The sequence below is a fragment of the Rhipicephalus microplus genome, chromosome 5 (genome assembly GCF_043290135.1).
Source record: "Rhipicephalus microplus isolate Deutch F79 chromosome 5, USDA_Rmic, whole genome shotgun sequence".
NCBI classification, from domain to species: Eukaryota; Metazoa; Arthropoda; class Arachnida; order Ixodida; family Ixodidae; genus Rhipicephalus; species Rhipicephalus microplus.
The window spans coordinates 178,588,724-178,610,469 of record NC_134704.1 but is presented as its reverse complement, the minus strand read 5'-3'; the positions used below and the strand labels follow the sequence as shown (position 1 = coordinate 178,610,469).

General features: G+C 46.0%; 1 protein-coding gene across 3 annotated transcripts in view; it reads right to left on the bottom strand.

Annotated features, from left to right (window-relative positions):
* The window catches only part of LOC119174089 (stimulator of interferon genes protein), a 119,008-nt gene that overhangs the window by 21,650 nt on the left and 75,612 nt on the right, over window positions 1-21,746 (bottom strand). For all 3 annotated transcript variants that reach the window (XM_037424891.2, XM_037424889.2, XM_037424890.2), the window contains one exon: window positions 15,752-15,987. In XM_037424891.2, coding sequence (XP_037280788.1) covers window positions 15,752-15,987 — 236 coding nt within the window. The remainder of the gene's footprint in view (window positions 1-15,751; window positions 15,988-21,746) is intronic.

Below are 21,746 nucleotides of genomic sequence, written 5' to 3'. Positions count from 1 at the left end.
TGTAGCAAACAGCAGAACAGCTTCGATCGAGCAGCGCGAGTTCGTCATCGTCTTTTCTGCTGACCGAAATCCTTCGACACACACAAGTAATGATGACACTAGCCATGCAACAGCCAGAAACCCACTACCTGCTCGTGTCAATATCTATCGGGAGGATAGTGATATGCATTAGAGCGAGTTGCCAGGCATAAAAGATGAGCTCCTTCAAAATAATGTGACGGCAGCTGACGGAAAAAAGTGTATGGTGTTTCCGTTGCATGTCGTGAGTAGACACATGGAAATACGTTAATGTGCCACTTGTTGAATAGTGACTACGTTGCAGTTGAGATTGAAGCCATAGAGAAGAGTCTATCACCTATGAGGGTAATGGCAACTTTAAGAATGAACTGAGTTTCACAACTGTGATTGTTGCTACGCTAAGGGAAGAGGTAGACGAAGGCCAGAATAAGTATGAGGTGCTGTTCCAAGGTTTCATCTAGCGAAACAGCCAGGATAGTTTTAGAACATCTGGCACAAACACAGTGAGGCTGTGGCGGTTTAAGTTTGTTTTGGGTTTTAGAATGTGTTCTTTAAATATGTCGGCTACTAGATAGTGTCTAGGTAACCCATTTTTGGTTTTGTTCATTTCTTGGGCGTTGTACCTTTTTCTAAAGTAGGCATTGTGCAATTGCATAAACAACACGCATAGGAGCCTGCGTCATGGTAGATGCATGTAAATGAGCGGGGGCGACGTTATGAACTAAGTACGACTGAGCGCAGCGATTCAAAGATATTTATTTTGAGTTTTTTTCAGGGATCATGCGAAAGTTTCTTTTGTTCATTCAATGTTTTGTTCCCATGTGTCCAGTGTGGAAGAAAAGCTAGTTTGTAAGTTTATGTGTATGCTTTTCGAGAGTAGCAACTGCAAGGGGAAGTAAATTTGAAGTTTTTCCACGCAGAAGCATGTGCGTTTGCGGACGTATAATATGGGTGTTCCAGATGCAGGTGCAGCATGACAGTTGTCTCTTCATCGGCTCTGAGGGAACTGACGACTAGCTTTGGCGGCACAAAATTTTGGGGACTAAAGGATAGCGTGAAGCAAAAGGCTTTATTTTATGAATATGAGGCCTGCTAGTTTACAGTGGATTACTCACACTTGCACACAGGTATGCCACGGGAACACATCACTTGGCAGTTAATCTTCTTGAAAGCAGTCTAATAGGAAGATAATTCTCGAATTGGGATTGGGAGCTATGGCAAAAGCTCAGAGAAACGTTCCAATTGCTGCTTTGTTATTGGTAATACTGCTTAAGGAAGCTTGTTTGGAGAATTTTTAGGACTCGATGTGTCTCAGTGCGGGCAGGATGCTCTCCCGTGCCTGTCGTGGTGTGTATGAATGCTTTTCCCAGAAGATAGCCACAAAGAACGAGCGGGAAAGAGTCCTTGGCTGGGCGTCATCGGCAGTGGCCAAGAAGACAGCACCACACTACAACACTTCGGGCAACCTGTGCAGCTGGTCACCCTAAGGTCGAATCTCCCGCCGGCGGACAACCTGTTTTGACTGGCGCCAGAGCTGACGAGGGAGCAGCGCTCCTTGGATCCTCAAACAAGTAACCGACTAGCTGGCTGCCTATGACCGCCAGGCATTGTGTCTCCTAGCCAGAGGGTGAGACGTCGTGTTGCCACAACGCTGTAAGTCGTTCGAGAGAGGACAACAAATACAGCATCTTCCTTGAAAAAGACCGGGGCAGCCGCCACAAATCACCCCGTTAATTAAGCGAGCTGTTCGGCGGACCCTTTGAAGTATGCTGTCATGAGCTTGGGACCCCCGGACCAGCGGCACACACACGACGAGGAAGAAGAGGAAGAACCCCGCTGGCACCACCTTGCACTGCAGAGTCACGCCTCAATATTGGACGTTCACGAGGGCCGTGCATGCTCGTCCCCCTCACCAGTTGTGTGTGATCTGTGATTAGACAGTACTATCTGCACGTGTTCCCCGATCTAGGGATCTGGGGAGCACATACCCTTTATAATGAGCCACCCGGTTCATTCGATAGAGCACCATGTAGAGAAACGCCAGATTTGAGAGCTCGCCATGTAAGAAAGAGCTCGTCATGTACGAAAGCTCACCATGTACATAATGTTAATAAACCCTCTTCAAGTCTCCCTTCCTCCTGCTTCGACAACTTCATCCTGGACCTCCAGTGCCTGCAAATGCCGGTCGTAACAATACGCAAGTTTTCGGAGGAAGCATCAAGTCCCCTGTACGTCTGCCGTTGAAAGCATACTTTATTGAAAAAAAAACAACAACAAGAATCGTTGTGTAAGCGAGTCGTTCTTGGTTTTATGTCAAAAGGAAATATCCTTTCTCGAGGCAAAGATTTAGCAACTCTGGCCGCTTTATCTGCTTTTGTTCTTTCTAAGTTTTCTTTATTGGTTACATTGTTGGGTGGAGGCGATTCTTGTACAGCTTGTTGAATGCCTTGCATATGCGCATCATTGTTGTTGATTTCTTTTGCGCATTATCCTGTACATACATAGGATGCAATAAACAGTTCGTAGTGTAAAAAAAAGAGCACTGCATGTGGGATATGCTTGTGTGGAAGAGTGTGTGAATGCGTGATTGTTTGTGGGACTTCTAAGTTGCACCAAATTCACTTACATTATGTCCTCTTAGTTTGACATTCATGCATCTGCCACTTTCTCTGATATAAAATTTTCCTCATGCAACTTTTCTGAAGATTTTCTTAAGATGTTTTGATACCAACTCACCCAACTTTCAACGCTTGATACACACGCTCCCTTCATTACAATAAAAGGCTAGCAGAAGTGTTCCCTAAAGAGAGAGCTGTGAAAAATAAAAGGTATCCAACTGAATTATTGTACATGATTCACACATATTGTTCATCTCGACTAATGGCAAGAACAAAACACCCTAATAGCTGTGCTCAAAATTTCAATTAGGCAGTATAGTAATAGTTAGTGATATTTTTTTATTCTCCGATGATGATTAAACAGAGCGAACACTGGAGTGCTTCAGGGGAAAAAATACACTTGAGACAAGTCCTGTTTCTGTAGCTGTTCCGAAGAAAGCATTATTCATGGCAACGTGCGAGAGAATAGTGCAATTACAATTTAGCAAAGCCAGAAAAGCTTTTGAGATCCCTGTTATGTCAACAAAAAATGGAAGAAGAAAACTGCCAGTAAAGTTGGCTTTTTTTAGTGGCCAACTATCCAGGATGCAACCAGACGCTATCTACAAGGCCAGTGATGCGACTTACAAATCGAGGCTCGGCGATTTTAACAGAAATGGTTTTATACGTATTTACATAAACATATTTACATAAACATATTTACATAAACATATTTACAGTTATTGCAGGCTGCGTCCATCTACGTAGAACAGCGCCCAACCTCGGGTAATCTGAGGGCAGGCAACAATCTAGAAACTCGAACCAGACTGACCGACCCGCTCTTCCCACAGCCCACTTTGGCCATGTTGTGGTGACTGTGCATCCTTGGGGACGAATTCGGAACGCGACCCGGCGTCCATTCAGGTGCGTTGGCAACGCGTTGCGAGCATGTCGCAGCGTCTATGTCACTGATCTGTGTGCACCGTTACCGCCTGCTCGGTTTCCCTCCCACAACGATGGAGGATTTTCTCTTTCCTGCATGGTTCAGAATACCTAGTCTGCGAGCCTTTCTCGAGCTTGGTGCTCTTGTGGAACGCCTTGGCTTCACTCTCTCTGCTTGGACTGACAAGATACTCTGATGTCATCTACTTACCTCTTCTAGATATCTGCTCTCTTTCTTCCTATCAACTTGCTCTTCACGATCTCTAAAAGTGCTGAGCCGTGCCCCCATGACAACTGGCAGAAAATAGCATCCTTTTATTTTCTACTACCTTGTTTTTTCTCAAATCACGCTCCCCCCTCCCTTAGACCTACTTATATAAGTAGTTCCATGCAGCACTGCAGAAGGTGAAGGTCTTCTCCACCAACCAAAAGGGCGAGCACATCTAGTATATCTGATTTTATTTGATTGATATGTGGAGTTTAACGTCGCAAAACCACAATATAATTACGAGAGTCCCTGTAGTAGAGGGCTGCGGAAATTTCGACCACCTGGGGGTTCTTTAACGTGCATCCAAATCTGAGCACACGGGCCTACAACATTTCCGCCTCCGTCGGAAATGTAGCCACCGCAGCCGGGATTCGATCCTGCAACCTGTGGGTCAGCAGCCGAGTACCTTAGCCACTAGACCACCGCGGCGGGGCATCTAGCAAATCTTAATGTATCCTTCCGCACCCTGTCGTCTGCAAATGGCGAGCACTGCTAGTGGTGAGCTTGCACACCGTCGTAATTTCCTTTCTTTAACAGAAATCGTGCATGACTCGGTGTATTGTGCACATCGAGGTCGCAGTAAACCAGCAGCTATTGGTAATCTCGGCCCCTGCCACCACAAAACAGCATAAGTGACAGCTACATTGGCGAGTCGTGTCATCTGCTTTCAGCTTTCCGCATAGTCTGCATCATGCTGTGGGACACTTCGAGCTGCTTGCTTATTGCTCCATGTTTTTCACGCTATTCACCTTGGACGGATGGATGGATGGATGGATGGATGGATGGATGGACGGATGGATGGATGGATGGATGGATGTATCCGGCTGTGCTCTTTAGATCAAGTGGTAGCTCACGCCACCTAGCCATAAAGTTAAGTACTATCACTGTGTGTTCAAGGATTGAATTTGACTCGCACCTCGATTGTAGTCACCAATCACATAGCCTCCTCCTGGTTATTTCTACCCGTTTAAAGTCTATTTTGCCTTCACTGTCCCTACACCCCAATGTTTTGGAAAATTTGGTGCCATTATCTTCGACTATAGAGTGGAGCTCTTTACAGAACATCAAATGTTCAGCCGTTTTCTCCTCCTCTCCACGGGCACTACATACTACAACTCATTTTATTCGCTGACACTCAGAAAACGCACCGCTGTGTACTATCGCATGCGTGCTGCCGGCCGTCTATCCACACTAGCGCGGTGATAGTGCTTCCCCCTATAGCTCGATCTCAGGGCGAATAAGTGTGGACCGTTATATCTATCCACGTCAATGCCATATGCATGGTTCCAGCAGCAAATAGATCCTCAGAAATAGCCTTAGTCTGCCAGGTATTCAAAAAAGCATAATGTAAAATCAAACGGCGCCGGCAATATGGGATTAGATAAAACTTGCAAACGCATAATGTATGCTCTCCAAGATATGGGAAGTGCCCGTCGCCATAGTTCATAGTTTCTTAAAGCTGACTAGAGGGAACTCCAGCACTGCGATCGTTCAGCCACTATAAGAATGAGGGTGGAGTGGATCGTGAGCTTTCAGACACAAAGTCAAGGACAAGAAAACATTTATAGACACTCACACGAGAGAAATACACACACATAGACTTGCTATATACAACTCTCTTCTTCTACGCTCAGTCCTGACAGTTCGTAAGCATACACAAACATCTCCGTGCCCTGTCTAGTACGAAGTCTATGGGTCCGTAGACATCGCTCTCGGTACGGGTGACCATGCAGCTGACGTAAGCTTGCAGCAGGGACGATGCAATTAGTCAGTTGCGAGGGCATGAGCAGACCTCGAGGGCATGAGCAGTTGTGAGGGCATGGGCATGAGCTGGCATAGCACCAAGGCCACGCCCTCAACAGGTGGTTGTGATGAGCCCGAGCCAAGCCAGCACGAAGTCAACGGCTTCAGTAGCTGGTCGCACTCGGAACACCACGCAGACCCAGATCAGGTGCCCGCTTTGGCTCGCACGCTGGAGAAGCAAGACCGGAACACTCGCTTGCCTCAGGAAACCACCAAGCTCATCCCAGCTAGTCTGGTAGCACCAGCTCGGTTCGTTTTGGTCCCCTCAGGCCAAGCGCCATGTGCTGCTCGGTTCGCCAGCCACATTGGCTTCGCTTGTCCGTGTTCTCCAGCTCACATGCTATACGTTCTCTTCATTTTACATTTTACGCACACTGTGTCGTCTTCTTCGTTGTACTTTTGGCTGTGGGTAACTCTTATCACAGATGGGTAGTACACAAACTTGCTTTTTTGATTGTGGGCTTTTAATGCACTTGTGGCTTTGTTTCCAGCTGTGTGTTAGTTTCGCTTTGAATAAAAGAACAAACCATTGTAAACTTCATGAGCAGATTTGAATTGGTCAGTCTAAAAAAAAGTCACGGCTTTGCCACAAAGGCGAAGGAATGAACACGATAGCAGCAAATTGGAAGGTCATGCGCAGAATGGCAAGCAGATAGAAACGTGCTCTGCATTTCTTACACACAAATGACGCACGAAACATACTCGCAGGTACACATGAACGCGCATAAGCGTTTCAGTAGTTACTTCGCTGTGTCTGAAAAGCGCGCCCTTTTTGCAAATGGAGACAGTGCAACATGTGCAGTGATTTTTGTGCGCCTGGTAACTACAACAGAATCGTTCCAGTGAAATCCCAGGGACAGGCAAGACGCACGATCCTCCCCACTGCGAGATAAGGGCACGCGAGCGAGCATCCACCCCCCTTCTCTCTGTGGGGCAAAGTACGCATGAGAGATGAAAGCATGCGCCACTGCGTCATGACAATGTGGCAATGCATGCTCATTGTACAATCTTGCTGGTAATGCTGAAAACACGATAGTTTCCCCCAAGATGCCCGTCAACAGCGGTAAGTGATAGATATAAATAGCTTGCCGTTTGAATATTGAAGGATGTGCCTCTCCATGGCTCATAGGTAAACGCCTCACACTTACGTTTCACTGAGGTCCCAAGTTTGATTCTGCGCGCCCGAGTCATTTCTGGATTATTTTTCTTCCTTGCGTTTTCATATATAAAGATACGTATACTATACATATACAGTGAGTGACGGTGATGCCGACGCCAGCCGCAAAATCTAGCCGAGAGTATCCATATTATTGCTATTGCAATGAAATCTTTAGGTGAAGTGCAACTACTGAACATGTGCTGATTGTCGCGCGGTGACAAAGCAGCTGCAAGCCACTCGAAGCCATACAGAGCCAAAAGTACAAAGACTTAGAGAATTAAAGTACTACCCATCATACCCATGCTTGCTCAATCAAGCGCCGTGCGTTGCAGCTCCCATAGACACTAGTGCCCGAGTTCTTCTGGTGTATATATAGAAAACTTTATACATGCACATAGCCCCTCGCTAAGCCTACAACATCGGTTATTTCAGTATGGCTTTCAAAAAGGGTGCCGAATCTAACCGAATACTGTGTTGTCAAAGCTCAAGGTTATGAACCTAAAGCAAATGAAAGCATCAGTTCAGAGTTTACAAGCCATAGTGCATGGCGGCCACTTGAGAGATTCAAGGTGGGCCACAACTGCTTGCGCCAGTATAGCCATGTTCATCGGAACCAATGCTGGTACCTCAAGAATGAAAAACTTTGCCGTTATCCCCTACATACATAAGTTCTCTCACAGGATAGTGAATATCGTGGAAAAATGTAACACAAACGTAGTTTTTTCAGCACCCAATATATTGGTGAGCATATGCAGAAGCACAAGACCAGACAAGCTGACAGTGAAGGTATGCGAAACGAAGCATAGAAGCCAACTTTTTGAATGCATTACATGTATTGTCTACCTGATTTCACTTAGTACTTGTGGAGAGTGCTATATCAGACAGACCGGTAGATGTATAAATGAATGCTTGCACGAGCTCAATAACAATGTAAATAGCATTGTTCCTTACGATTTTTTCTCCCTTCATTGCCATAGATGTAAGTGCACACCTAGATTTAAGGAAACAGTTATTGTGAGTAGAAGTAGGTGCGACAAGACAAGGTTGATAATGGAGGCTGACAATAGTTCAGCGCTTGGTGATGCTTGTGTGAGCAGTCCATCAGGGATGTTTACAAATTAGGAACTTGATAACATGTATTCGTGATAAACCTTTTGTGGTTGCACACTACAAAAAAGAAAATGCGTGCGATACAGGGTTGTCAAGTGTTGATGCATGTGCGTAGGTAACAATTTGATTGTGAGAGCTATGCACATGTGACGTATGACGTTGCGGAGTGCATATACTAGCGGGATCTGCAAGTAATAAACTGTTGTTGAAAGTTAGCGCTGTGTTGTTTTGAATGTGCCTTCTCGTGTCCATGTCCTTTGTCTGCGCTACCATATATTATCAGGCAATGCTGGCTCCTCTGTGACGCTGTGCAGCTGTGTCTGTGCCGGCTACGTATTGTCACGCAATAGAGCCTGTGGAGACAAGAAGACGAGAACATCTGGATAGCAAGACAGTAATGTGTACGTTATTGAAGGGCTAACAACACTCCTCGCCCTTGCCAGCTGTACCAGGTGGCACTATTCCCTCCCTCATTTAATTCCATGCTCACACACAAGTGTCACGGGGTCGTGACGTGAACGAAAACAGCAGACTCCACGTCAAAGAAAAAACTGTTTATTCGGGCCAAACTTGTGGCCACGCAAAAGAAAAGTAAGACACTGGCACTGATAGCGGTGAACAGAGCGTCGGCCGTCGATCAACTGACGAGCGGCGAAGCTTGTCGGCATTTATACACTTGCTATCGAACATTCTAGCGTCATCGCTAGAGCGATGTAGATTCCAAAGTAATGTGAAAGCTTGACGAAGTGGGCATAACTTTAACAAAATGATCTACTGCAGCCTCGAAGCTTCTCTAACACCGTAGGTGCCATTTGCACTAAACAGTGTAACGGGGCGATAAAAAAACTTGAGGAAAGGAACGTGGCATTGCCCCCCTCTCAGAAAGGCATCGTCGCGATGCTTTAGCAGAAGATGGAAGTTCAAAAAAATAATGCAAGAAAAAATAAGCAATAAATTACGATAGAGCAATAACAACAACAACCACAACAAAATACACTGTTTCAGTTCGTAAACGCGCATGAAACGGCTTGAGGCACGCGACATGGACGACTTCAGGCTGCGATCGGCGTCTTAAAGAGTTCGTGATGCCGTCGGGGACAACCTCGTAATCGAGTGAGCCGAGACGTTGAATTACCCTGCATGGTCCAAAATACCGTCGCAGATGTTTTTCACTGAGTCCACGTCAGCGTATCGGCGTCCATACCCAAACACGTTCATCGGGCTGGTATATTCCACGAAGCGTCGTCAAAGATTGTAACGGCAGCAATCCGTCGTCTGTTAGTTCTTGATACGGAGGCGGGTGAGTTGTAGGGCTTTTTCGGCGCGCTGAAGGTACTTGCTCACATCTGATTTTCTTCGTCGGTGACGTTGGGTAACATGCCGTCGAGCACCGTAGCCAGGATCTTTCTGTAGACCAACTTGTACTGCATCATCTGCGTCGGTTCTTGTACAGCAGTGTTGTATGCGAACGACGCGAACGGAAGGAAGACATCCCACGTTTTGTGTTTGACGGCGACATACACAGCCAGCATGTTGCCAATGGTCTTGTTTAAGCGCTCAGTGAGGCCATTGGTCTGCAGGTTGTACGCTGTCGTACGGTGGTGGTTTGTCTGGCTGTATGCCAAAATCGCTTGGGTTAGCTCAGAAGTAAACGACGTACCTCTGTCGATGATGAGAACCTCCGGAGCACCGTGAGACAGGATGATGTTTTCGACGAAAAACTCGGCTACCTCAGATGCTCTACCCTAGGACAGGGCTTTTGTCTCGGCGTAACGAGTAAGGTAGTAGGTAGTAAGGTAGTTGGTACGACGAAATATTAGTTTCTAGAATTCGATGTCAAACGGCCCCAGTAGGTCCATGCCGATTTGTTGGAACGGTTGGTGAGGTTTTTGGATCGGCTGAAAAAACCCTGCTAGACAATTCGGCGGTGTCCTGGGTCGCTGACAGTCTTGGCATGTCCTCACGTAACGAACGACATCGGCTGTAAGGCGTGCCCAGTAGTACCTTTCTTACATCCTCGCGAGCGTGTGGGAAACACCAAGGTGTCCTGCCATCGGGTCGTCGTGTAAGGCCTCAAGTACTTCTTGTCTCACTGCTGAAGGAACTACAGAGTGGTGATCAGCTTGAAGAGGCGAGAAGTTCTTCTTTAAGAGAACTGAGTTTCGCAAGAAGAACGACTCCAGTCCTCTCTTGAAAACATTCGGAACGGTCGTGCTGTTACCATCGAGGTATTCCACAAGACTCCTGAATTCCGAGTCACCTCGCTGTTGCTCGGCGAAGTCGTTGGCAGTTATTGTTTCTAAGAATCTGTCCTCATCCAGGCGATCGGGCGGCGATGGTTCGATGGGGACACGAGAAAAAGCAGTCGGCATCAAAGTGTTTTTTTTCCAGACTTGTAAACGACGGTCACGTCGAATTCTTAAGTCTTAGGCTCCACCATGCGAGGCTACCGGAAGGATCTTTCAAGTTAGCTAGCCAACACAAGGTGTGGTGGTCACTCACAATTTTGAAAGGCCTGTCGTAGAGGTAGGGGTAAAAATGCTGCCGGATGATGGCAAGGCATTCTTTTTCTGTTGTGGAATAGTTGGCTTCGGCCTTGGATAGCGAAGAGCTAGCATAACTGATAACCCCCTGCACAAGGATGGCGCCGAGTCCTATGCTGCTTGCATCGGTGTGTACTTCTGTTTCGGCATGTTCATCGAAATGGGCAAGTATCAGTGGTGTCTACAGGCGTCATTTAGGTTCTTGAAATACTTCCACTTGTGCCACTTCCCACCTGAATTCAACGTTGCTTTTTGTGAGATGAGTTAGCGGCTCGGCGATCTGTGAAAAACGTTTGACGAAACACCTGTAATAGGCGCACAATACGAGGAATTGGCGTACAGTCTTCTTGTCAATTGGCAGCAATGGTGGCTGTTTTCCGCGGGTCCGGACGGACTCCAGAGTTGCTTATCACGTTTCCCAGAAATAACAGCTCTTCGTATGCAAAGCGGCACTTTTCTGGCTTCAGGATTAGTTCAGAGGTGTCGATAACTTCAAGTACCGGTTCAAGGCACCGGAGATTCTTGTGAAAGCTCGAGGAAAACACGACGGCGTCACCCAAGTATACGAGACAAGTCTGCCATTTCAATCCAGCCAGCATGGTGTCCATAACGTGCTGGAACGTTGCAGGCGCTGAGGAAAGACCAAATGGCATGACCTTGAACTTGAAGAGGCCATCTGGTGTGATAAAGGCCATCTTCTCTCAATCTCTCTCGTCAATATCAATTTGCCAATAGCCCATTTTGAGGTCCATCGATGAAGAGTATTTCGTGCTGTGGAGTCGTTCCAGGGCATCGTCTATACGTGGAAGAAGGTACACGTCCTTCTTTGTGATTTTTTTTAGACGGCGGTAATCAACGCAAAAACGTAGAGTCCTGTCCTTCTTCACTAATACCACGGGTGACGCCCATGGACTCTTGGATGGCTGAATGACGTCGTCGCGCAGCATTTCGTCGACTTGTTTCTTCACGTCGTCGCGTTTGAGCGTCGAGACTCAGTACGGGCTTTGTCGAACTGGTCAGGCACTTTCTTCTGTTATGATGCAATTCTTTGTGACTGGGATTTGTCAAATTCTCAATGATGACCAGAAGCAGTCCTCGAATCACAAGAGCAGGGACTTGAGCTAGTCTTGCTTGCTTTTTGAAAGACTCTGGTTGATGCCGAAATTTGGTTCGGGACCTTGATTCGTCGAAGCAGCGTCGGCAGCATCGAAGAAGGCGAATTAATTGCTGGCCTTCACGAATTCATCGATGTAGGCGACCGTCATACCATGGTTAAGGTGCCTGTATTCGTGACTGAAGTTTGTCAGCCCCACCTCTGCTTTGCCGTCACACAGCTCAGCTATGGCTCTTGCAACGCAAATCTGATGATTTAAAAGAAAGCCCTGATAACCCTCGACGACGTCTTCAAGGTTTTCGGCTCTTCGGTGCCAACAGAAATGACGACCTTAGAGAAAGGCGGCACGGTGACCTACTCTTCTAGCACATTCAATGAGTGTTTCCTTGATGTTGTAGGAGCCCATACCATGTTTCCACAGGTTAGTGTGATTGACTCTGATCTCAGGTTGGTAACAGCGCCGTGTTGACTTAGAAAATCCATCCCGAGTATCACATCCCTGGAGCAATTTTGTAAAACTACAAAGCTCGCAGGATAAGTTTCGTTATTGATGGCGACTCTTGTTGTGCAGACTACAGTTGATGATACTAAGTGACCTCCAGCGGTCCGAATTTCGGGGCTTTGCCATGCAGTCCTCACTTTTTTCAACTTCGTCGTGAAAGGTCTACTGGCGCCGGAATAGTCAGCTCCAGTATCGACGAGAGCATTGACGAGGTGGCCGTGCAATATTATGACGAGGTCACTGGTTCATCATCGTGTGTTGCGTTTGGGTCGTAGAGTCGGATCGCGGCTACACCTATTTGGTTCCATGTTTCCACATTGCTGCATCGTGATGTCTTCATGTTGCGAAGGTTCGACATCAAGACCCTTTTCGTCTTGCGGCGAGTGCTTTCGATTTCGTTGTAGCGACGAAAAGTCTTCGGTAGTTCATTGTACAGCAATCGCACCTCCATCGATTGCTGCCCTTAGTTTTCCGGGTACGGGTTCGGAGATCGGCCCCAAGCAAGGCCGGTGTAGTGCCCACAGTGCGGTGAGGCGTTGCAGCCTGGCGATGGCGAACGAAAAGGTCGTCAGGGTGTCAACTGCACTCCCACGAAGTAGTCAGCGATGTCATGTGGTCGTTCGGCACGTTGTGGACAAGGCACATTGATGTCGAAGCCCCGCAGGCCCATCAGTCAGTACTGGCAATGGCAGTAGGTGTGCCCGGTCTCGCCGCTGTGGTAGCAAAGTGGACGGTTGTCAGGTGCGCGCCAAACATCGTTTTTTTTCGGTGCGCTGTGCTGTCCTGCTGGCGAACGGTAGAACATCTGCGATAGCGGCAGTAGCGTCTGGGGACGGGGCGGCGTCCTGGCATGGATGTGCAGGAGAGGCATGCCGGCAGGCTGCCGTTCTGGAGGCTGAGAAATGCCCAGCGATTGCTGGATCTCTTGGCGTACAATGTCCGTGATGGAGTCCACGCGATGCTGCACTGAAGAAAGCAATTTTCGCAGCTCTTCTTGCACGATCACTTGGATCGTCTCACGCAAGTCGACGGTTCCTAGCACATAGATGTCGGCGTAGCTTGTAGACAAGAAGCTACGGTTGTATTGCCACGTCTGCATTTCAAACGTATTCACTGTCGTAGATGTTTCTGAAATGAATTTAACGAGCGTGTTTGGGGTGTTCCTGATCGGCCCAGCGAAGAGTTTTTGCTTCACTACTTGCATGAGCAGATGGACCTTCTCCTCGCACATGTTGGGTTCAGCGTGGTGGAAGAGGCATTTCATTTTTTTACGTGAAAATGGTGAAGTTTTCATTGGGCAGTTGCATACAGATCTCCAGCAACACAGCGGCCTTCTTTTTGCGAGCGCCGCTTGTGAATGTTTGCAGGAATGCGCCGCAGAAAAGATCTCACGTTTGAAGCGAGGACTCCCTATTCTCAAACCGCATCCTTGCCACGTCTTCCAGATAAAAGTAGACGTGACGGAGCTTCCCTCTCGCGTCCCAGTGGTTGAGGGCGGCCACTCAGTCGTAGGTCTCTAGCGATGTCTCCGATACATCAAACGATGACCCATGAAAAATCGATGGTTCCCTTGGCTGCTGCATCACGATAGTAGACTGTGGTGCAGCAGTCGTCATCATTGCCGCAGTCGAGGTCGTGGGCTTGGTCTTCTGAGCCTTGTCTTGTAGAGGCCTCAACTCCGGAGGTAAACCTTGCTGCCTGCGGCTTGTTCGGTGCTCGTGGCTGGCGTTGGTGCCTTCTTCGCGACATGGGCTGGGTTCACGGCTTGACGGGGGCATCCGCTACATGAACAAAGCAGCACCTCCACCAGATGTCACCGGGTCGTGACGTGAACGAAGAAAGCAGACTCCACATCAAATAATAAACTGTTTATTCGGGGCGAACTTGTGGCTACGCAGCAGGAAAATAAAGACACTGGCACTGATAGCGGCGAACAGAGCGGCGGCTGTCGATCAACTGACAAGCAGCGAAGCAAGTTGGCAGTGATACACTTGCCATCGAACATTTTAGCATTATCACTAGTGCGACGTAGGTTCCAGAATAATCTGAAAGGTTCACGATGTAGGTGTAACTTTAACAAAACAATCTACTACAACCTCGGAGCTTCTCTAACCCTGTACGTATGGTTTGCGCTGAACATAAAGTAACAGGGGGATAACAAAACTTGAGGAATGGAACGTGGCCCAAGGGTACGCTGAAGAGGCCCGTAATAAAAAAAAAACATTTTTTAAGAAGTAAGCGGTACTTATGGCAGACAGTGAATATGCATGCAAAGAAAAAGTGGCCTGTGGTCGGCAAAAAAACAAAACAAACGCAGTTCACTGTTCTTTGGAGAACTAAGCGACAATAACTTTACAGTTGACCTTGTTCATCCGCCGTAACAATTTGTAGGGTCCGAAGTACATGCTCGGGAGTTTCTCACTGCGTGCTCGCCTTCTAATAGGAGCCCAAAACTACAAGTGGTCACCAGGTTCATAGGTAACTTGTCGATGGTTGGCATTGTACCTGCGTGCATCTGCACTATACTGCATTCTGATGTGCTTCCTCGGCACTCAGAATGTATTCCTCAATGTCAGGAGCTGCTTGTGCTCGTCAATGTCGTAAGGAATGATGGGGTCTCACCTAGCTTGAGCCAATATCAAATTTTAGGGAATGTCAAAGCAAACCTTGTACCTTAAAAACAAAAACTTAATGTATATGAGACACTGTTACAATATTCTTTCCGCCATTTGCACGTTATGACACAAACAAGAAAGAATTTATTCTTTTGTATCATAGAGCAACAAAAATTGTGTTATATGAAAAATGGGGCAAAATAGACAAGAAGATTGCAGTTCCAAAGCGCAGAGCAGCCATGAATTAAAAATCAGCTGACGAGACCTCTTATAAAGGTCATGAGGAGACGCAACAGGTTCTGAACAAAGGCACTACATTTCGCTTCTCAAGAATCTGCGCTCAAATATCATGTCACCTTGGCATTGCTACCAAGAACTCATGAAACAGAGTATGGCGGGCCATTTTTTGTCAGACTCGTTTTTTGTTAGATAGCCACAGGAAGTAAAAGAGTAAAAGTACTGGCGTTAGTTCCACATTCAATTTAATCACAATAAAATATGCCTATTATGATTTAAAGGAAAATTGAAGTAAATGAGAACAGACACCTCGGCGCCAGAGTTATCCGAGCCCACTACCTCCCATTACAAGTAATTTCAGTGCAATTCTTATTACGCTATGGCTAGAGGCGTTTCCTATAAAGTTTATGTCATACTTACGTATGTTTGCCTCACAACCCACCGAGGTGTTGTCCTTTTTGTACACTGACTTTTTTTATGCCACTATTACTTCACGTAAAGAAAATATATTATGCAACCCCCATAACTTCCTCAATTTAGAATGACCATGTGTACATTAAAAATGCATCCTCGGTATTTATCTCTGTATTGTTTATTAAGATCATTCAATGCCGTGAGTAGAATCACATATACCTTTTACTATTGTACGAATGTTACCACTTTACTTGATGCAAGTGTGCATTGTAATTTATACATTTTTTAATAACATGCAATATACGACACTTCATTTATGTTGCGGTCCAGGCTGTCAAAGTCGACCAAATAAACGGAAGCCCCAAAACTGGGGCTGACCCTGCAATGGACTACAGCGAAGAACAATCATCAGTCATACAAGGGACGTACCGGACTGTCGTCGCCGTTCCTGATTTTGTACACAGTATTCGTGTATTTCCGTTCCCGCGTGCCGGCACGAGATATCTTCAGTTCGTCCATGTGGTTGGCCACTTCGATGTCATCGTCTCCACCGACGCCCAACTCCGGCTCAATGTAGCATGAACGAGGCATAAGGATGATCAGTTTCTTGACGGCAAGGACCACATCGTTGTCCTGCTCGTATTGTGTCATCCGTTCTAGAAGAGCTGCACAAATGTAACCACAGAGCTACTATGTCTGACATGAAGACAATAGTGAAAGAGGTGGGATTAACCGAGGGTTAATTTTTTTTTTTGTCCCACACAGCTTAAAAAAGCTAACAGACAATCAAGCTAATGAAAGTGTAGGGGACGTCCTTTGCATGTGTTAACTGTGGCATGGTATTTATGACATAAATAAACAGGAGTTAAAGCGGCTAAAAAATAAATTGGCCACATACTGAAGCTACAACCTTTGGGTATTGTTTCCCCATTCATTTGGGAAAATTATTGGTTCTGGGGCAGAGCATAGGGCACGTTTCTGCCCATGTCCCTACCCGGGCAAGTTCATTTTTCATCCCCTTTAGCTCCCTTCCACTTCTGTCATCTTCACCATACCATTGTTGAGACATGCAAGCAACATCCCCTATAACTTCTTTAGCTGGATTGTCGGTTGGTTTCATTGGGAAGACGACAGCGTTACACTATGAAATAACACACTATAAAATCAGATTGCATGCTTTAGAAAGTTTTTTCATACTGAAACAGTGAACATCATTGAGCTAGCTTATGCTTTCTTTTTGCAGAACTTGGTGTGGGTGCTTTCCCTATCATTAACTATGTCATATTGATAGTGGAGCAAGATGTCCAAAATCATGAGACAGCTCTTAAAATTGAAGCCACCAGGTCGGTAGAAAATAAAAACGCTCTTTTTCTACCTGCTCACTCTGACTGTACATAGCACAGATGCAATGATGTAGTTTACGGCTTACCATTAAGTTGCAACACAGATTAAATTGATTATTATCACAGCATGTATGTACAGCACAGACAGGACAGCTGTTTGTGGTTGAAAAGGTCTGCGCAGCCACACAATTAAGACCACACTTAATTAAAAAACAAAATCAAAGCATATCCACGGAGTGAATGATGATGAGTGGGGTGAAGTGTCCATTTGTCCATCCGTCGGTGTGTCCATTCATGCATGCGTTCATACATCCGATGGACGCATGAATGTCACGTATGTGTTCGAGAATGCAGACAGTGCGTGGGTAACACTGACGAGACGGGCCTCAAGGAAGCAAAGCACAAGCGTCTTCAACTTGCCCGCCCCTCTGTTTCGTCCATGCCCTACCAACGAACAGCCACATACTGGGACTATCCAAAAGACTGAGAGAGGCACTCGTTTTTCGTGTATCCTGGCACAGCCCACACAGCAGCCAATCAGAGAGCAACACCATCTAGAATATCCTTACTCAACTTCAGTTTATATGAATGGATGGATGGATGGATGGATTGATTGATGTGGCTGTACCCCTAAGATTGGGCGGTGGCTAACGCCACATAGCCGTACTTTTATGAGACAGCACCATTTATTATACTGTTCGGGAGATAGTGCCTTCTTTTCTTCCTCATTTATTCTTCTTTAGATTACGCATGACGCATGATAAGGTTAGACTAAAAGGAGCTTCACCCCTAAAAAAACAAACACAATAACCAGGTGGTAAGCCTCAACCCATTTTCTGGTCTGCTACTCAGAATTCCGAAAGCCCGTTAGGAAACTGCCCTTGGGCCAGCACAAATGCAGTGACTGTTCTTAATTTTAGCAGTACACTGGGAACAAGAACTAAGAAGAAATAATGTGCACAACACAAACACTTTTTCTTAGTCGTCGTCCCCCATTGCGCTGCTAAAATTAAGATGAATAAATACCAATGTGCTGAAGTTTTAATTCTCAAACAATGAACTGGTGTCGCCTGTCTTGCTGGAGAGCCAAGTGGTCATTTCAGCCCTCTTGCTACGAAGTGAACAGTAATTACACTGCAAGACAGTTGTCTACGAAGGTGATTTTGAAAAGTTACAGCCATGGTACGGCTTTGTTGCATGAGAAGCGATGGAGTTTAACGGTACGAAAGGTGCACGCATCACAAGTGCTCCTGCAGTTGTCATCAAAGTTGGGGCAAGAGCATCATGCATCATGCCGGAAAGCATGATATGCTCCATGGTGGTTTAGATGCATTTTTTATTGACCTGGTTAATAAGCTGTTCAGATTTTTTATGAATACACTTCTCTATTTGAGCCGCACAGTATCCTTGTCGCTGCTTGAGTCCTTTGACTATCGTTGATGCGGGAGGACGTGAATGGCCAATGGTAAGCGGAAGCCCTGTTGACTGAGTTACGTCCCTTCGAGGATGCTTTGCTCCTCCATCCGGAGCATGGGACGCCAGTGTTGAGCTTGAGGGACGTGGTATAACAGTTAGCTTGGTTAGCTACATCGGTGAAGATGGTGCTCCCGCTGTCTTTTGACTGTGCAGCCAGGGGTGCAGGTGGTCCGGCATAAAAACACTGCCATGTTAGTTTGAGCATGGGTCTCCGAAAACCTTGTTTCGAGAAAGAGCGGTGCTGATGCTCCTGCATGTTCCCTTTCTTGCGTTGTTTTTTGGCAGCCGGCTTGCGCTTTTGTTTAATTTTCTTCTCTCCTTCTCGTCTTTTTGGACAGTTTGTGGATATACCAGCTTAGACTCATGACAGCTGTGGCACTTCTAATCTGTGTTTGGGCATTGCGAGCACTATTTGTGCTGCCGCAAACCACATGTCGAACATCTCGCTGCCGAAATATTGGAGCATTGTTCCTTGTGATGCCATGTTATATACTACAAACGGCCACTCGTGCACGATACAGAATAACACGAATCGTAAATGACTGCAAGCCAACCTTATAGGGTAAGTTCTTACCTTCAATTAAAACCATGGCAGTGCCTTTGTCACCAAGGGGGCGTGCCTGCAGGATTTTGCACTAGTGGCAGTGCAATGAGTTCACGAGTTCCTCAGAAGTAATGTATTCAGTGTTTTGAATAAAGCCTCTGATTTGATTCTAATTAATCACTTTGTATACTTGTAAAGGCACTTCCCTTCCACCGATGAGCAGAGACGCTATCACGAGAAGGGTGTTGCACACCTCTGGTTAAGCCGTATCGACTGCGAACTGGTTGCTATGGCCTAAATAGTGAGCCCTGAACTGCGGTGAGTTGGCTATCCAGTCGTATGAACTGCTCATCCATGATGCGGCAGAGTTACTTAGGCCGAAGAATGACAGTGTGCTGATAAATGTGCGCGGCACCTAAGCTCAACGTCACCACGACCACAACATGGTTTTATTTTTTTTGGCGACAGCTGACGGATATCCAACCATCCTCTTGGTCTAGGTAACAAGAGAAAGCAGGGAGTGTGTGACGCAGACTTCTCGCGTGGGTGTAATCCTATAGGCATGCTATAGTGTGCTGTCATTCGAGTGTCGGCAAGAGCGAGCCTCACGCATGTTTTTCTCCATTCGGTGCGCCAGAAATTATGCGAGCTTGATGAAAAGTATTGCCAGACTTGCTTTCAATCCTATTCTGTTCTTCGAGCTCCCGAAGTGGGGCGAATGATTTGCTATCTGTCAGCAGCAGCATTAGCAGCTTTGAAGGCATAGTAACGGCAGGCGAGCTCTTTGTTGAAGTCGCCGATGTCACCGAGGCAGTCAAGTTGTCTGAAGCCTGTAGGTCTGTATCCTCAGGTTGCAGCACATCTGTTAGGTGATGTGGTGATGGCTTGACAGCTGTGGTGATGGCTTGACCGTTAAGCGCCGGCCAAGTGATGGTTATCGTTCAAGCGCACTCAGAACACGTGCGACCACTCGAATCAGACGCTAGTGAGCGAAGCCCCCCAGTACACTGTAATCCTCACCGGTGTAAGCCAAAAATCTAGATGCGAAATGGTGGCCATCAAATGGCTGCCGTGCAAACATAGGCTCACCCACCTTTGTAGTACACGCAGATGATGCTTGGATGTTTTTTCATCATCAGCCAATCGGCGGGACAAGTGGATGGCGGGCAGCGTTCTGCGAAAGCGTCGATGAGCGTGCCTCCATTCTTCAGCTGACCAAGCTGTTTTCTCAACGCATGTGCTGCTTTCTGCCAGCCGTGGTTGAATTTGCATGTGCACAGCGCTTACTGCGCACCTCTATCGAGCACCCTGACATCACTGGAAAAGTGCCGACTTGCCCGGTTTTTGTACTTAAAAGTAGCAGTAGTAGCAATGGTCTTCAGTGGACACGGCGGCAAGGCCGCGCAAACGATGGCTCACGCACCTTTGTACATGCGGGTTAGTGAAAAGAAATATGATATTCGTAGTGATTACCTTTGCCTTGTCATGCTGCCGTGTCCACATACAATTGTGAAATGTATTGGAGAGTGTTTTTCTTTGGCGGAGATTTCCTTGCTTTTATTGGGAGCTGGTGAAAGATAACCAGGGCCTACTCAAGTGGAGATGATTAGGGAACTTCTTGACACACAGAAGGTAATCTTGAGTGAACATTTGGAGATTTAGGAAAAACAGTCCTCTTCTGAAGCTAGCTTGGTTCAAATGAATATCAGATTATCAATCATTGAGGAAAGTTCGAAGAAAATTGAAAGTATGAAAAACATACTAACCAACGTTGAGGCCAATCTGTACGAAAGAGACAGGAATATAGATTCCCTCAATCGAAAGATTGATAACTTAGAAAATATATCTGGGTGTAACAACCTAATAATAAGAGGTATTAGAGAAGATGGATACGAAAATGATGACATTTTGATAAAAGAGATGAATAAGGATGTGTTTAGCAACGTACTGAAACTTAAAATAAATTCAATTGAAAGAGTACAATGCCTAATTAAAAAAAACTGGATGTAGAGACCGTCCCATAATTATAAAGTTAGCTGACTTCCGAGATTAAAACTAAAATTTTGATTCACTGTTCTATGCTTAGAGGAACCAACCATAAGCATAAACAAGGATTATTCTAAGAGGTTTGCTGAAATAAGGAAATACATTTGGGAGTCATCACAGAAGGAACAGACAAAAGGAACAAAAGTTGGACTTCTTCATGACAAAATTGAAATTAATAATGCTCTTTACGCGTGGAATGAAAACATGAATGAGCTCTATGAATGCCAAGCTTGCCAACAGAATGATTCTGCATGAATTTTGGAAAAGGATTGCTTCAAGATATTGAATGTGAATGCTAGACGCATGTTAAACAAAGACAAGGATGTTGAAGCACTAGTTTTAGTACTACATGAAACGCACATTCGGATGATTACGGGGACATGGCTTTATAGAGATGAATCAGACAGCGAGACAACTCTCAAATCTTAGGCCATAGTTAGGAAAGACCAGAATAGTAGAGGATGGGTGTTGCTTTGTCATGACAACATTGAACTGACTGTACTTTCTCTTTCTTATGACACTAAAGCAGTGTGAATTAGGGCAGTTTTTAAGAATCGCGTCATCCAAATAGGTGGTATATATAGAGGCCACCAAATTCGCCAGTCCGAATTCTTCCGAATCCCCAGTGTTTCATGGATCACAATATGCAACATGGCGACAATAATATATTTTTGGGCGATTTCCGCCTACCTGGAATAAATTCGACCGACTACTCTCCTGGAGCAATTGAAATTTTGAATTGTGAACAGCTACTCAAACTTGTTTTTTGTGTCAGTCTAAGCCAGATAGTGAATGACAATACAAGTGTGTGTATGCGTTCCTCATCTGTCCTTTAGCTTGTTTTTTTGTCCAATCAGCTGTTGCCTTTTCAATGGCCTGTGAGACCAGCGATGGTATCTCTGATAATAAACTTGTCGTGCGCTCTTTGAGTCTTTCGTCCACTGTTGTCAACCTTGCAACAGAATATGTTTTAAACTTTGCTAGAGCTGATGATGTCGTAGTTTCGGAATTGTTA